General features: G+C 52.7%; 1 protein-coding gene and 1 long non-coding RNA gene across 3 annotated transcripts; one reads left to right on the forward strand and one right to left on the reverse strand.

The window, feature by feature from the left end:
* The first annotated feature begins 1,354 nt into the window (after positions 1-1,354).
* CCL22 (C-C motif chemokine ligand 22) lies at positions 1,355-6,795 on the forward strand. The gene is made up of 3 exons (XM_084905533.1): positions 1,355-2,077; positions 3,482-3,605; positions 4,505-6,795. The coding sequence occupies exons 1-3, from the start codon at positions 2,005-2,007 to the stop codon at positions 4,587-4,589; spliced, it is 282 nt and encodes a 93-aa protein (XP_084761659.1). The 5' UTR covers positions 1,355-2,004; the 3' UTR covers positions 4,590-6,795.
* Positions 6,796-6,827: 32 nt separating this feature from the next.
* On the reverse strand, positions 6,828-9,597 carry LOC311633208. 2 transcript variants are annotated; one of them, XR_014796912.1, is made up of 3 exons: positions 9,517-9,597; positions 8,124-8,157; positions 6,828-7,414 (listed from the first exon to the last, which is right to left on the reverse strand). It is a non-coding gene; the product is annotated as an uncharacterized lncRNA (long non-coding RNA). The 2 variants fall into 2 exon arrangements; XR_014796913.1 differs by lacking the exon at positions 9,517-9,597 and having other exon boundaries at positions 8,124-9,088.
* Positions 9,598-15,423: the final 5,826 nt, after the last annotated feature.

The raw sequence follows: 15,423 nt of genomic DNA on the forward strand, positions 1-15,423 counted from the left end.
GCCCGCCTCTCCCCTCAGCTGCCCTCTGCCCCCCACTCCCTCTGCCCAGCTGCCCAGCCTCCCACCCGCCAGGGCCTTTGCACGCAGACTGCTCCGTATCTTCTGGATTTCAGCTTCCGTGTCACCCCCTGCGTAGATGCTTCCTGCATACCCCAGCCTCTTCCCCATAGTCACAGTCTCTGTTTCATTTCTTCACGACGCTCACGCCAACCGGACACGACCATGTTTGGTAGTCGATGGCCTGTTTGTCGTCTGTCTCCACGGTACCTGCCATGGAGCAGGGACCTGTCCCTCATGGTGACCCGTTCCCTGCTGTGACCCCAGGTCCTGGCGCAGCCTTGGCTTCCTTTCCCCTCGCCGCTCTAACAAAGGACCGCACACTTAGGGGCTTACAAACAACACAGACAACACAGGCGCATCGGCTGGCGGGTCCGGCGGCGGGGGGTCTCGATCAGGCTCCGTGGGCTAGGATGGAGGTGTGAGCAGGGCTGTGCCCCCCAGAAGCGCCAGGGGACAAGCTGCGCCCTTACTTGTGCAGCTCCCAGAGGCCCTGGCGCTCCTGGGCTCAGCCTGGCATCGCCTCCTTCTGTCTCTGGTGCCCTGTCTCTTGTCTGCGGCTGACCCAGGCTGGCCCCGGGGGGCCATTCAAGTCACCGGGAACTCCCTCTCCTTGACCGGCCTCACATACACTGCACAGCCCTTTTGAAATGCAAGGTCACAGAGTCACAGGCTTCGGGAATTAGGAAGTGGGCAGGTTTGTTTGTTTGTATGGTTTGTTTGTTTTTTGGGAGGCGTTATTCTGTCGCTAGAGGACTCCACCAGTACTTGTGGATCGAGTGATAAAAGAACAGGATGCCGAGTTCTGAATCCCAGCCTGGCCTGGCCACTCCCTGGCTGGGAGACCTTGGGCCAGTCCTCTTTCTCCGAGCTTCTATTTCCTGCTTCCTTAGTTATCCTCTCCCCCCCCCCGCCTCCCCCCAGCACCCACTGTGTACCCCCCTCTTGGAAGACACTGGGGGTGCTGAGACAAGGAAAGGAGACCCCGGCCTTCCAGGAGGTGGGCTTCGGGGGAGGGGCCCGGGATGAGAAAAACCCACATTCCAGGTCACCCCGGAGGACTGTCCAGTCAGAGTGGGTGGGCTACCGAGAGGGTGACATTTCCCAGGGCTCCTGACGCACGAGTAGGAGTTTATGCGGTAGCGAAGTGGAAAGGGCATGACGGCCTGGGACAGGCCGCCGGCCTCTTTGAGGAACTGTGAGGAGTGTGGCTGCAGCCCGGAGGGGGTGGGAACCAGGCCTCGAAGGCCATGGCCAGGAGCTCTGGCTCTGCCCTCAGCTCGGGGGACCACAGCAGGTCTCCAAGCACAAGAGAGACATGTGCAGCTTGGCCTCTGGGCCACCACCAGGGAGAGAGGGGGTTGAGGGTCTACGGTCCGAGCCTGAGATGGAGGTGGTCTGGACTGGGCAGGGACAGCGGGGATGGGGAGAAGAGGACAGCTCAGTGGTTGAGCATCAACTGGTGAACCAGGAGGTCACGGTTCGATTCCTGGTCAGGGCACATGCCTGGGGTTTCGGGCTCCATCCCCAGTGTGGGACGTGCAGGAGGCAGCCCATCAATGATTCTCTCATTATTAATGTTTATGTCTCTCTCCCTCTCCCTCTTCCTTCCTCTCCCCATTTCCAGGGACACACGGGGACGTGGGCAGGGACACAGGCGACAGACCCCGGGGGCGCCGGCCTCCAAGAGGCCCGGCTCAGGGGGGATTTTGCAAGTCTCTGGAGACCCAGAGGGTGGGGTGGGGGTCCCCTCTGATGGTTTCCACCCACAAAAAATTTCCTCCAATCTGGAGGAGGCGGGAGTTCTTCTTTCAGAACGTCAGTGTAACGCTCCTTGCTCCCCGGTGACTAAGAGTGGCCGAGGCTTGTGGGTGCAGCCAGCGCTTAAATAGCAGGCGTGGTTGTCCTGGGGCGAGCAGACACCTGGCTGGGACACGGGACAGCAGCATGGCCGGCCTGCAGACCCCGCTCCTGGCGGCCCTCCTGCTCCTTGCTCTGGCTGTCCACGCAACCGAAGCAGGTGAGGCTGGGCGGGAGGGAGGGAGAGGGCTCGCTGCAGAGCCAGGGTCGCGCCCCGGGCATCTTCCTCATGGCGTAGAAACACGCGGGGCTGAGGGCAGACACACCCCAGTCTGCTGCTGGCCCTCAGACTGGTCCCACTGCTTCTCTGGGCCTCCACGTACACGTCTGTTAGGTGGGTAGTCTTGAAGGCTTGCGTGTAGAATCAGCCTCAGCCAGGTTGGGGGTGTGGGAGGCATGGCCCGGGGTCCTCCCCTCCAGAGATCTGGACCAAAGGGCCCTTGGCGAGTGGAGAAGGTGCTGCTGATGAGGGGCTGGGGTAGAGGGTAGGAGGTGGGGCCTGAGATACTCTCATGGAAAGGCAGCGGGCCCGGCCTCCCACCTCCCTACTTTTGCTCCAGATCCTGCCCTATGATCCTGATTTCTTTTTTATTTTTATTTTTAAAATTTATTTCAGAGGGAGAGGGAGAAGGAGAGGGAAATGGAGATAGAAACATCAATGATGAGAGAGAATCATAGATCGGCTGCCTCTTGCACGCCCCACGGTGGGATCAAACCCGCAAGTGGGGCGTGTGCCCTGACCGGGAATGGAACCGTGACTTCCTGGTTCATAGGTCCACGCTCTACCACTGAGCCACACCTGGGACCCTGATTTTTTCAGGCCAATGTAACTGCTCCTGCCCCTGGTTGGGTAGGGGAAGGAGCACTGGACTGGGAGTCCGGCAGTGAAGAACAATGCCTGCCAGGGATGGGGTTCCTGTGTGCTTTCTCTGCTTTAGAGGGCTCCCCGCCCCCCAGAGTCAGGGCTGATATCGCCCCCTCGGTCAGAGAGACTTTCAATGACTTCCCTCAGTGGCTGGTGACTCAGGGCAGAGTGGGCCTTGGACCCTTGTCCTGGCTCTCCAAGGCCGTGCTTTGTGACTGGGGCAAGTCCTCCCTGCTCTGGACACAGCCTTTCCAGGGAGGGGGTCCGAATGGCTGTGCACTGAGCGGGCTTCTGCATTCCCTGGGGCCCGTCACTGCCCGCTGGCTCAGCAGAGCTGGTGAGCAGCATCCACAGGCTCCTGGGTGATGCTGACGCCTCCGGGGGACCTGGTGGGTGGAGCCAGTGAGGATGGTCTTATCAGCAAGGCCCCTCCCTGTTCAGAGGCCCTGGGTTCCCCCTGGAAGCGTAGGGCACCGTGGATGCTCAGCTGTCGGGATCCCTCTCCCGGGACCTGACCCACCCGGAGTAATGACATTGGGCCCTTCCTGGCTTCCCAGAGGCCCAGGATCGGGGGCATGGAGGGCCCAGAATCCTCTGGACACCGACCTTCCCCGTGGAGCCGAAAGGCTGGGTCAGAGGTGGGGCGGGGAGACGTCCCTGGGCCCAGCCTGGGTCCCTCTGAGCGCCCTTCTCCCCCAGGTCCTTACGGAGCCAACGTGGAGGACAGCGTCTGCTGCCGCGACCACATCCGCCACCAGCTGCCTCACCGCCTGGTGAGGGGTTATTACTGGACTTCAGACTCTTGCCGCAAGCCCGGCGTCGTGTGAGTGGGGCGCTGGGGCAGCGGGAGCCCCACGGAGGCGGCCCAGGAGGGCCCGGGGGCATTGGTAGACGGGCTTTGTCTCACTCCCCTCCGCTGGGAAGTGGATAGAATAACCAGACCTCATAGCATTGCTGTAAGGATGTAGTAAGAAAATTAAAGTTAAGAATTCAGACCAGCCCTTGCCGGTTTGGCTCATTGGATAGAGAGTTGGCCTGTGGACTGAAGGGTCCCGGGTTTGATTCCAGTCAAAGGCTTGATCCCCAGTGGGGGGCATGCAGGAGGCAGCCGATCAATGATCCTCTCTCATCGTTGATGTTTCTCCCTCTCCCATCCTTTCTGAAATCAATGAAAATATATTTTTTTTAAAAAAAGAATTCAGGCCAGCTCCTGGCACAGTTATACAGGACCTACCATCTGCTGTGCATCTAGTTTATCTGAACTCAGCAAATCTCATCAGAATCCTATGAGGTTGGCCCATGATGATCATCCCTATTTCACAGATGTGGAAACTGAGGCTCAGAGACGTAAAAGGACTTGCTAACAGGTCCCGGGGCTAGGATTAACTAGATAAGTTGGCTCCAAAGTCCATGCTCTTGGCCCCTGCCCAATGCTCTCTTGCCGAAGGCGATGTTTGCAATGACCGTGAGAGTCTAGGGCGTTCGGTTCCCTGGCCTGACCTGGCACTAGGGGCTTAGGGTCTACCGGGGAAGTTCTGATGATCACCCCCCTCCTCCTTAAAAATGTGTTTGCATACAGCAGGCGGCTCATAAATGCTAAGCCTCTCTCGATAGAAGGCACCTCTCCATACAGTAGGTGACTCCTAAGTGCCAAGCTTGGCAGGCGGGATGTGGCACCCTCCCTGCATGTCTCATTGTCCCCCTGGCATCTCCTCCTTCCAGCCTGGTAACCCTCAAGAATCGGGAGATCTGCGCTGACCCCGGGGTGCCCTGGGTGAAGAGGATTCTCCAGAAGCTGGACTCCTGAGGAAGGATCCTGCCCTGGTGGCCGTGGCCTTGGCCCCTCCAGGAAGGCTCACGGGGCCCAACTTTCCTGCCATGACAGCTGCTCCCCAGCCAGGGACTCTGTACTCCCCGATCTCCATCCCTGCTCTCATCTCCCCCCTTACTCCTCCTTCCCAGCCTCTGCCCCGCTGAAGCCAGCGGGTCCGAAATTCCCCGGTCAAAACCCTTCCGTGGCTCCCCAGTGCCCTAGGCTGAGGTCCCAGTGCCCGGGCTTGGCACCAGGCCCTCTGGATCTGGGTTGCATCTCTGTCTCCAGCCCCATCCCATCTCCCTTCGTGCACGTTGGATCCCAAGCCCACGCCAATGACATTTCTACTCCCTGGCCTTGGCCTGTGCTGCTCCTGCCGCCCAGTGACTCCCATGCCTGCATAGCCCCCAGCCCCCCAAGGCGTTGCCCAGCCTGAGCAGCCAGTAACTGAGTTTCATTTTTTTTTCTTTGATGTTTAGGTTGGCAGAGTCCGTGTCCACTTCCTGCAAATGAGTTCTAAGTGACTCACTCTTTCTAAGTAGTCCGTTTCATTTTTTAAGACTCCCACTGGCCCTCTGCCCTCCTTAACAGCCCTGGTGACCGTCTGCCCAGGATCCTCGGGATTGGAAAGTGTCCTCCAGATCCACACCCGAGTCCCTCTGGCTCCTGGCCACCAGGACAGAGCACAGGGCCTGGCTCAGAACCAGGGCCCACAAGTGGCTGCAGACGGACGCCATAAAAGGAAGGTCCTTCTCCCGCCCCCTAGAGGCCCTCACACATCCCTCCGAGGCTGCAGGTCCTCCAGGAGCTGGGTTCCTTGGGCAGCCTTTAATCTGTCCAGATTCACCTTTCTTCCCCCACCTTACCTCTGTACCGGGTCTCTGCCCTTCCTGCTTCCCTCCCTCCGGGTTTTCACTGCTCCTCCAACCTCCAAAACCCAGGCCTGACCTTTCCAAGAGCCCCCGACTTTCCCTTCCCGTTTCCCCAAATAGCTGGTGACCAAATTCACGCAATGGTGTGAATGACTCCCCTTGGCTAGATAATTTGTCTATGAAAAGGCAGCCCGGCCAGTGTGGCTCAATGGTCTAACACTGACCTATGAACCAGGCCACAGTTCAATTCCCAGTCAGAGCACAGGCCCAGGATTCAGGCTCGATCCCCAGTGTGGGGCATGCAGGAGGCAGTGGATCAAGATTCTTTCTCTTCGTTGATGTTTGTATCTCTCCCTCTGCCTTTCTGAAATCAATAAAGATATTTTTTTTAAAAAGAAGGCAAATGGTTCAGAGGTATCATGTGGATGTCTGGGAGGATGTTAGCTGTGGGGAAGGGGACAGACTAGGGCTGCTTTCCTGGCCCTGGGAGTGAGGTGGGGTACCGGTAAGTGGAAGAACCTGGGGTGGGGCTGAAGCTCTGGTGGCTGGGGCAAGGTTAAGGACTGGGTTTAGCATGCACCCCTTCCCTCGTGTCCTCCCAGGGTACATGTCCAGGGGCCAGGAGATGCACCGGAAGGGTACAAGTCAGGGACTCAGGCAGACTAGCTCTCACTGGCTGGGGGAGTGAGCCAGCTGCTTTGTCCCTCATCCTCCGTGTCTTCCTGTGGGAACAGGGGGCAGAAAGCCCATGTCCGTGCATGTGGTTGTGAGTCACTGAACTGGGAAGACACGGCGGCCCAACCTCATCATGAGTAGGTCTGGGAGAGAAATGTCAACCCACTCATGACAAGATGCTCAACATGAAATGCGGCCTCACACACATGATGGCTATTACTAAGAAAAAAGGCTGGCGAGGTGTGGCGAAATTGGGAGTCCTTGGGATTGGCGGTGGAAATGTAAACTGGTGCTGTCGCCATGGAAAACCGCCTGGTGGTTCCTCACATCAAACATGGCACCCAATAGTTCCGCTTCCGGGCATACAGAAAAGTACTGGAAGCAGCCCTAACTGGTTTGGCTCAGTGGATAGAGCATGGGCCTGCAGGCTGAATGGTCCCAGGTGGAGCTGGGCACAGTTGGGGTGGGACAAGGGAAAGCTAGGCCAGGCGGTCCCTCCCCACCTACCATCTGGGACCCCACAGGAGTGCCCTGGGCTCCGTGCCAGGCTCCCGCAGCTGTTTGTTCTGCTTCCAGTCAGGGGAGAATCCCTCATGTCCCACAAGACATGCTGTCTGCGGTCTGGGGCACCCAGGAAGGTGTGGGCAGGGACACCCCCACCCCCCCACATCACTGACCAGAGAGGAAACTTTTTAAAAAAATATTTTTATTTATTTCAAAGAAGGGAGAGGGAGAAACATCAGTGATGAGAAGATGGACCTGCTGCCTCCTGCACGCCCCATTGGGGATCAAGCCTATACAACCCGGGCATGTTGCCTTGACCAGAATCAAACCTGACCTCCTGGTTCAGAGGTCGAGGCTCAACTACCGAGCCACTCTTCCCCTCCCTACTACCCAGCTTCGGCTCCACTTCCTTTAAAAAGAAAGAAACAGAAAGTGGAGCAGCAGCACCTGGGTTGGCAACCAATAGATGTTTCACATGATGTCTGTCTTCCCCCCCACTCTCTCTAAAAACCAGTTGGGGAGATAAAAAAAAAAAAAAAAAAAAAGCTGTCCATGCTCAGGGCCTTCTGTAATTACTTATAAATTTCTATGGGCCATGTGGCCAATGGAACATTCCATTAGTCTATCAGTTAACACAGATCTGAGAATGACAGGATTTGCATCTTTTTCTCCAAAGGGCAGCTACTTCTCTTCCCAAAACAGCCATCACTTCAGAGGCGCCCAAAAAGCATTGTTAGCTGCCAAAAAAGGCGAGGTGGCTCCTCTTTCCTAAATGAAAACAGGAAAAAAAAAATATTAGAATCATATTCTTAAATTTAAAAATTACACATTTTAATGAACTAGATGTTTCCTGCATGGTTTGCCTCCTCAGTCATGGTCCGAGGACTCTGAGAAGTCGTAGGAATATGCAGGCGCAGACGCAAGGCCCGGCTTTCTCTCCAACGGCGTGGAAAGGGACTGTACGTCACGGGGCAGAGCCCTATGCTCCCCTACGCCACCTGGACAGAGCCCGGGGAGAGTGACCTCCCGGGGTGTCCACGTTGGGAGTGTCCGATCAATCAACCAATCAACCAACCAACCAATCAATCACAAACAGCGGTAATTACAGCACAGCTGAACAGCATCACCCCTCAAAACCTCCCAAGAGATTTGTCTGGATTACAGACCAGAGGCATGATGCACAAAATCTGTGCGAGGGTAGGCCTTCCTCCCTCCCGGCTGCCCTAGCTTCAGCACATTACACTTTTATTATTACAGATCACGCTACATGTAGTTGCTGGTTTAGTAACTGGTTTTAATCAACTTCAAACAAGTCATTGCCTCGAACTATTTCATGATTTACTCAATCGGTTACTCCTTGTTGAAGGCATAAGCAGACAAATATGCCCAGCCGCAACTCCAGGATCATGAAAAGGAACTGTGCAGACCAAACGCCATAGGAAAACGGATAAGCCAAGTGCAATTCAGAGTTACTTACCCAAATCCAGTTTGCTTAGAATCTTGACTGAAGGCTGCAAAACAAGGTCAAGAGCTTAATTCGGCAGTTCAGCAAAACTCGTTAAAGCAAAAAATTCACTTCTGATCAACCTATATCCGGATAGGAAGCTCTAGAGCAGCAATCGACAACTCTGTCCACCTCGTGCTGCACACAAACTAATTACTAAAACCGCAGCACACAAAAAACATATTCCCCCGATCTACCAAACAGGTAGAATCTTTTAAAACAAAGGCTTTTGTCGATTTCAGAGAAGGGACAGAAACATCGATGATATAATCACTTATAAATTTCATTGGCCACGTGGCCATTGAAACATCAAGATAGAATCATGGATGGGCTGCCTCCCCCACTCCCCCCCCAACCCCCCAATCGGCCATGTGCCTTTACTTCCTGGTTCATGGCTCAATGCTCAACCCTGAGCCGAGCCAGGCCAGGCCAAAAGGTAGAATTTTAATTGATTCACACCAGTTGCTAGAGAGATGTTTCCTGCATGGTTTGCCTCCTCAGTCATGGTCCGAGGACTCTGAGAAGTCGTAGGAATATGCAGGCGCAGACGCAAGGCCCGGCTTTCTCTCCAACGGCGTGGAAAGGGACTGTACGTCACGGGGCAGAGCCCTATGCTCCCCTACGCCACCTGGACAGAGCCCGGGGAGAGTGACCTCCCGGGGTGTCCACGTTGGTCACCGCACTGAAGATTCAGACTTCTGTGCAAGCAATCCCAATCCAGCGCACAGCCCTTTCCCAGGGATACCCACGCTGGGGTGGAGCCTAACACCCCCCACCTCCCCAAAGTCGTCAAAACTCGAGTTCAAGACTGGCCAGAAGCCTTGTCAGTAACCTAAAATTCACCTTCCAGCCGCCCCCCGCTCACACACATCTAGACACTACAATCCATTAGCAAGTCCCCATCCCCCGCCCAGGAAATGGCCAACACAGAGTTTTAGAAGCAGTTAACCTTTGCATATCTTTACGCCGATCACCTCCCGATGACACTAGATGTTCGAACAAATCGGCAGCACCCAGAGCCATCATGATTTCGAAACCAGGACGCAAACGCGGGAGGGGCCAGGGACGTGCAACTCCACCGAGGGCATCGCGACTCCGGGGGCTGGGGGGGGGGGGGGGCAAATAATGGGGGACCCGGGGCGGGTGGCTGCGTGCTCAGCGGCGTGGGGTGCGGGGTGCAGGCAGCTGGGCGCGGGCGCGCCTGGGTTCGCAATCCCTCCGCACGCATTAACGGGGGCGGCTGGCACGGAACCCGCTGGAACCGATCCTTCTAAACAGAATCCTTTCTCCAGGGAAGGCTGGCTGGCAGGATGGAGCCCCAGAGGGGAAACTGACAAAAAAGAAAAGGCGGAGAAGAAACACTCACCGGGCGCCAGGAAGGCTCAGAGACGACCTCTTCCGCTGAAAGGCCGGGCGCAGTCAAGGCTTCCTGCTTTTATACCTTTCCAAGCCGGCGTGTCTATTGCGCCTGCGCCCCGCCAGAAGCCAGCCTATCGCAAACTCACTTGGTTAAGCCCCACCCCCACCAGGACCGGAGGAATTCTCGCGATAGGAGAGCCTTCCGGCGCAGCACCGCTGGGGAATGCAAATTCCAGCAACTAGGTGTGCAGAGGCGGGTGCGTTTCTAATAGCAAAACGTGCTGCTCTACCCTCAGGTCCCTGCGCCTGGGGAATGGGCTGTTAAACGCGTGAAAAATAGATTTGGTGTAATAGACATGAAAAATAGGAAAAGACATCTTAGAGAAACGCGGAAAGTCTAAAGAGTGGTTGAACCTGCGCCCCGTCACAAGGGAAATAGACATTTAAAAAAATATATATTTCTTTATTGACTTGAGAGAGGAAAGGAGAGGGAGGAAGATAGAAAAATCAATGATGAGAGAGAATCATTGATCGGCTTCCTCCAGAACTGTCCCGTGCTGGGGATGGAGCCTGCAACCCAGGCAATGTACCCTTGGCCCGAATCGAACCCGGGACCCTTCAGTCCACAGGCCAACGCTCTGTCCACTGAGCCAAGCGAGCTAGGGCAAAATAGACATTTAATAACTACAATAAATACGTAGCTAAAGAAGTAAAGTGCCCCTACGGGAATTGTGGAGCTGTACACTCCACAAATGGTTAAAATGGTAACATTTACGTTAAGTGCATTTTAACACACACACCCCTAATAGGAAGAATTAGGCAAGTAAAGAATTCTGAAGATACATGTTTCGGTATAACGTTGCAAACGGGATAGAATTTCTAAGGTGGTGCTACTGTAGGTGAGTAAATGTGACATTGACATAGAGCTGTCACAGCTGGACTATAACGAGTAGAAATATTTGTGGTGTTCTTTCTATAAGATTTTTGTGCTGGGTGGTTCGCATACATTTACTGTCACAGCAATTCTAAGACATTAGAATTATTACCCACATTTTAAAATGCAAAACAGGAGCAGAGCAGTGGTTCTCAAGTGCAGTTGGTAGACCCTGGGGTCTCTGAGATTCTTTTGGGGTTCCATGAGGTCAAAGCTGTTTCACATTAATACTTTCTTTGCCTTTTTCACCGTGTTGACGCTTCACTGATGTAAAGTGAAATAGTGCTTAAACTTGGATGGTGCCTCAGCTTTTCCAGGCCTTGTTATCAAACTGTGCTGGTAATAGTCTTTTTCTTTTTTTAAAGAAATTTTTTATTGATTTTTTTACAGAGAGGAAGGGAGAGGGACAGAGAGCTAGAAAGATTGATGAGAGAGAAGCATCTACCAGCTGCCTCCTGCACCCCCCCCGCCCCCCACTGGGGATGTGCCCGCAACCAAGGTATATGTGCCTGACTGGACTCAAACCTGGGACCTTTCAGTCCACAGGCCGACACTCTCTAGGGGTGTCGAACTCAATCAGAGAAGGGGCCAAAATCTAAAATCCAGCCTAAATCGCGGGCCGAATGGTTTACTGAACAGTCATAAACTGACAATGTCATAAACTGACAGCGGAGTGCAGTGATGACAGCGCGGTGCGGGCCACATTGCAAGGCCTGGCGGGCTGGATTTGGCCCGCGGGCCTTGTGTTTGACACATGTGCTACTGAGCCAATCTGGTTTCAGCAATAATAGTGTTTTTCATCATCAAAGATACACAGTATTTTATTTTATTTTATTTTAAAAATATATATATTAAATACATTTTATTGATATTTTTACAGAAAGGAAGAGAGGACAGAGAGCTAGAAACATTGATTAGCTGCCTTCTGCACACCCCCCACTGGAGATGTGCCTGCAACCAAGGTACTGGAATCAAACCTGGGATCATTCAGTTCGCAGGCTGATGCTCTATCCACTGAGCCAAACTGGTCAGGGCTTTTTAATATATTTTTATTGATTTAGGGAGGAAGGGAGAGGGAGAGGAGAAACATCAATGATGAGAATCATTGACTGACTGCCTCCTGCATGCCCTCTACTGGGGATAGAAGCCAAAACCCAGGCATGTGCCCTTGACTGGAATCGAACCCGGGACCTTTCAGTCCACAGGCTGATGCTCTATCCCAGTGATTCCCAAAGTGGTCTATATCGACCCCCAGGGGTCTATGACAACCTGCAAGGGGTCTACGTCAGCGAAAAAAAAATTTGGGGGTCCATGAAATGAAAATGGGGGTCCACGATAGTGGATCTCAACATACACTGATAGTACCTATTTACTTACATCATATTATCTTATAATATAAAAGCATATAAATTACTTATAAAAGTACCTATGAAGTAAAAAATTTATTATATATGTTTATAAAATTGTGTAAGTTGTAGGATAAAAACCTGCACATAATGATATACCAGTATCATCTTGTTACAAGCATATGCGCAGTAAACATTCTTGCCAATTTTTGTCTCAAAGCTTCGGGAACTTGCACCGACTTGTTCAATTCGTCACTCTATAAATATGAATGTGAGAAAAATACGTTCATTCGTTTCCGGAATCTTGAATAGGAAAGTGCTGAGAAAATATTTTTAAAAAATATAAACTGGTAGTTTATCATACAAATTATAGTGAATCAGTGTTATTTTGTTTGAGAATGCCGGAGAAAAGTAGGTACATTATTTTTTTATTAAATTTTAACACTAAACTTCACTACAGTTAGAAATTTACAAAAAAATCAATATCAGGTAAGTAGGGGGTCTACCCAAAACCGAAAAACATGGCAAGGGGTCTACGGCACAAACAAGTTTGGGAACCTCTGCTCTATCCACTGAGCAAAACCAGCGAGGGCAAAATACAGTATTTTAGAAAAGTCATTTCCTCAGGGAAAGCCATTTTTACTTTAATCCTCACCTGAGGCTATTTTCCCCATTGATTTTTAGGGAGAGTGGAAGAGAGAGGGAAAGACAGATTGATTGCCTCCTACACAGTCCCAACCAGGCGTGGGCCCTGGGAGGAGCCTGTAACCAAGGTATGTGCCCTTGATGGGAATCGAACCCGCGACCCTTTGGTCTGTAGGCTGACACTCTATCCACTGAGGCAAACTGGCTAGGGCAGCCATTTTTATTTTAAATGTAATTGAGATTTTAATGAGTTGAATGAACATGGCTTTAGAAATGGAAAACATGCTTATAGATCAGCGGTCACAACCACTGTCAAGAAGCCTGTTCAGTTTACTTCTGCAGCAGGTCTTTCCTCCTCTGTTTGTTACTCATTTAGCTCAGCTGTTTGGACTGTACAGAAAACTAAATTGTTTCGCATTAAATTTATTTTTTACTGTTGAATGGCTCCATTTCTCAGTCGCCCGTGTGGCTCTACCTCCTCCTCAGTTCAGAACCTTCCCAGCTCCTCTGCCCCAGCAGCATCCTCATCCCTCCCTCCAGCTCCAGTGTCTCAGGCAGCCTTTCTGCCCACTCCCTCCTCGGGGTGAAGCCATCAGACCACGCCCCAGCCCCTGCAGGAGCCCGGCACTTCCCACCTGGGGAGGCTTTCCCGAGGCCCGCCACGGCCTGTGTGGCTGGGGAGCGACTTATGATCACAAAGGAGCCGCCTCCGGCAGAAATCTGTAAGGAGGTACGTGAGGTGCAGCGTGGAAACCCCAGTATTACGCATAAGGAATTCTTGCCAAAGTGGCCGAGATCTAATCGAGCCCGCAGCTCCAACTCCACATTTACAGGAAATACAGAGGTTAGGGGAACAGCTTAGATGACTTCACAAGGACATAATTAGATCCGTTAGCAATGAGAACAGCGCCTAGGACAATGGCTTTGAGTCTTCAGAAAGTCGAGCCACGAAAAATGTGTTGGGAGGGCTATTGTAGACTAAAAAGAAATAACTTTATGCTATGCATAAACCTAGATGGGTCCTGGTTCAAAACTTAGTGTCTAAAAGTGTTCCAAATGACAATGTGAAAGAAACAGAGCCAGACTCGGCCCTCGGCCTCCTGATGGCAGCCTCGCCTCTCTCACGCTGCCTTCTTTGCTGCCTACAGAAGATACAGGCTCTCCCTTCCCCACCACCTGCACTTGCTTCCTATTGCCGGGGGTAGGTGGGGGAGGGCGGGGGAGAAAGGGCCTCCTTGGGGCAAGGACTTAGATTATGGATTTGCCACCACAATGCCAGGCACACCACCAGGGCTCAGTCACAAACACTAGTAGCTTCTGTGTGCCTCTCGGTGAAAGTCGGTAGTTGTCTTCACTCTCCCAGCAGCTGATTCGATGAGGTGACTATTGCGTCCCATTTCACAGATGGGGAGGCTGAGGCTCAAAGGGGTTAAGTCACTTGCCCAAGGCGATACCCCTCATAGGAGGTGGAGTCCCGTTGCACTCCAGGTCTGGCTGAGTAGAAAGCCTGGCTGTTGTGTCTGGATTGAATCCTTTTCTTTTTTTAAAATATATTTTATTGATTTTTTACAGAGAGGAAGGGAGAGGGATAGAGAGTTAGAACATCAATGAGAGAGAAATATCCATCAGCTGCCTCCTGCACACCTCCCACTGGGGATGTGCCTGCAACTGAGGTACATGCCCTTGACCGGAATTGAACCTGGGACTTTCTAGTTTGTAGGCCGACACTCTATTCACTGAGCCAAACCTATTAGGGCAGCCTTTCTTTCTTTCTTTCTTTCTTTCTTTCTTTCTTTCTTTCTTTCTTTCTTTCTTTCTTTTCTTTCTTCCTTCCTTCCTTCCTTCCTTCCTTCCTTCCTTCCTTCCTTCCTTTCTTTCTAATATATTTTATTGATATTTTACAGAGAGGAGGAAGGGAGAGAGATAGAGAGCTAGAAACGTCAATGAGAGAGAAACATCGACCAACTGCCTCTTGCACACCCCTTACTGGGGATGTGCCCGCAACCAATGTACATGCCCTTGACCAGAATCGAACCTGGGACCTTTCAGTCCGCAGACTGACGCTCTATCCACTGAGCCAAACCGGTTTCGGCTTTTTCTTTTTTTTAATCCTCAGCGGAGGATATTCTTTCCATTGATTTCTAGAGAGAGTGGAGAGAGAGAAAAATATATATTGTTATTGATTTCAGAGAGGAAGGGGTGAGAGAGAAATAGAAATATCAATGAGAGCCATCGATGTTTCTAACTCTCTATCCCTCCCTCTTCCTCCCTGTAAAAAAATCAACAAAATATATTTATTAAAAAAAAGAAACGTTAATGAGAGAGAATCGCTGATCTGCCGCCTCTTGCACGCCTCCTACTGGGGACTGAGCCCATACCTGGGCACGGGCCCTGAGTGGGAATCAAACTGTTCACAGGTCACCTCTGAGCCACACGGGCCGGCCAAGCTGCTCGCAGTGGGCCTTGAACACCCTGATGAGGTGGTGGTGGTGGGTGGGGTGACCATTCCAGTTTTATGGGAGGAAAAACTGGGCCAGAAGAGGGCTGAAGGAAGGAAAGCAGTGCCGTTTTGACGCCTGTTTCACACCAGGCCCCGAACCAGCACCTCATGGGCAAAAACTCCCTCAGTCCTCACAGCAGTTCTCAACATGTGGGTGGATGGTAAGGGGGTGGGGATCATCAGTGGTCATGAGCTCAGACCCCAGAGACACCTGACTGGGGCCAATTTAGGCTCCCCCGCTTCCTGGCTGGTGATCCTCATGAAATTCCTTAACCTCTGCATGCCTCAGTTTCCCCATCCGTAAAAAGGCCCTCCAGGACCCTGCCAGTCTGGTCCCTTCCGGTGTGCTCGCAGCCGGCATCCTCTACGCCTCGGTCCCTGTCCTTTGCTTATTGCCCCCGGGGCAGCCAGGGCCCCAGGCCAGACCGAAGGGCGCGTCCAGCTCCCGGCAGGGAGGTGACCGGGGAAGAGCAGAGGCCCTTTGAACCT

The sequence above is a fragment of the Pipistrellus hanaki genome (assembly GCF_964339955.1).
Source record: "Pipistrellus hanaki genome assembly, chromosome: 15".
In the NCBI taxonomy this organism is placed as follows: Eukaryota; Metazoa; Chordata; class Mammalia; order Chiroptera; family Vespertilionidae; genus Pipistrellus; species Pipistrellus hanaki.

Bases quoted from the DNA above. Each gene is read 5' to 3' on its own strand.
- CCL22 (XM_084905533.1), top strand. From the start codon at position 2,005: ATGGCCGGCCTGCAGACCCCGCTCCTGGCGGCCCTCCTGCTCCTTGCT. The intron at 2,078-3,481 runs GTGAGGCTGGGC...CTTCTCCCCCAG, and splicing joins TGTCCACGCAACCGAAGCAG to GTCCTTACGGAGCCAACGTG. The intron at 3,606-4,504 runs GTGAGTGGGGCG...TCCTCCTTCCAG, and splicing joins TGCCGCAAGCCCGGCGTCGT to CCTGGTAACCCTCAAGAATC.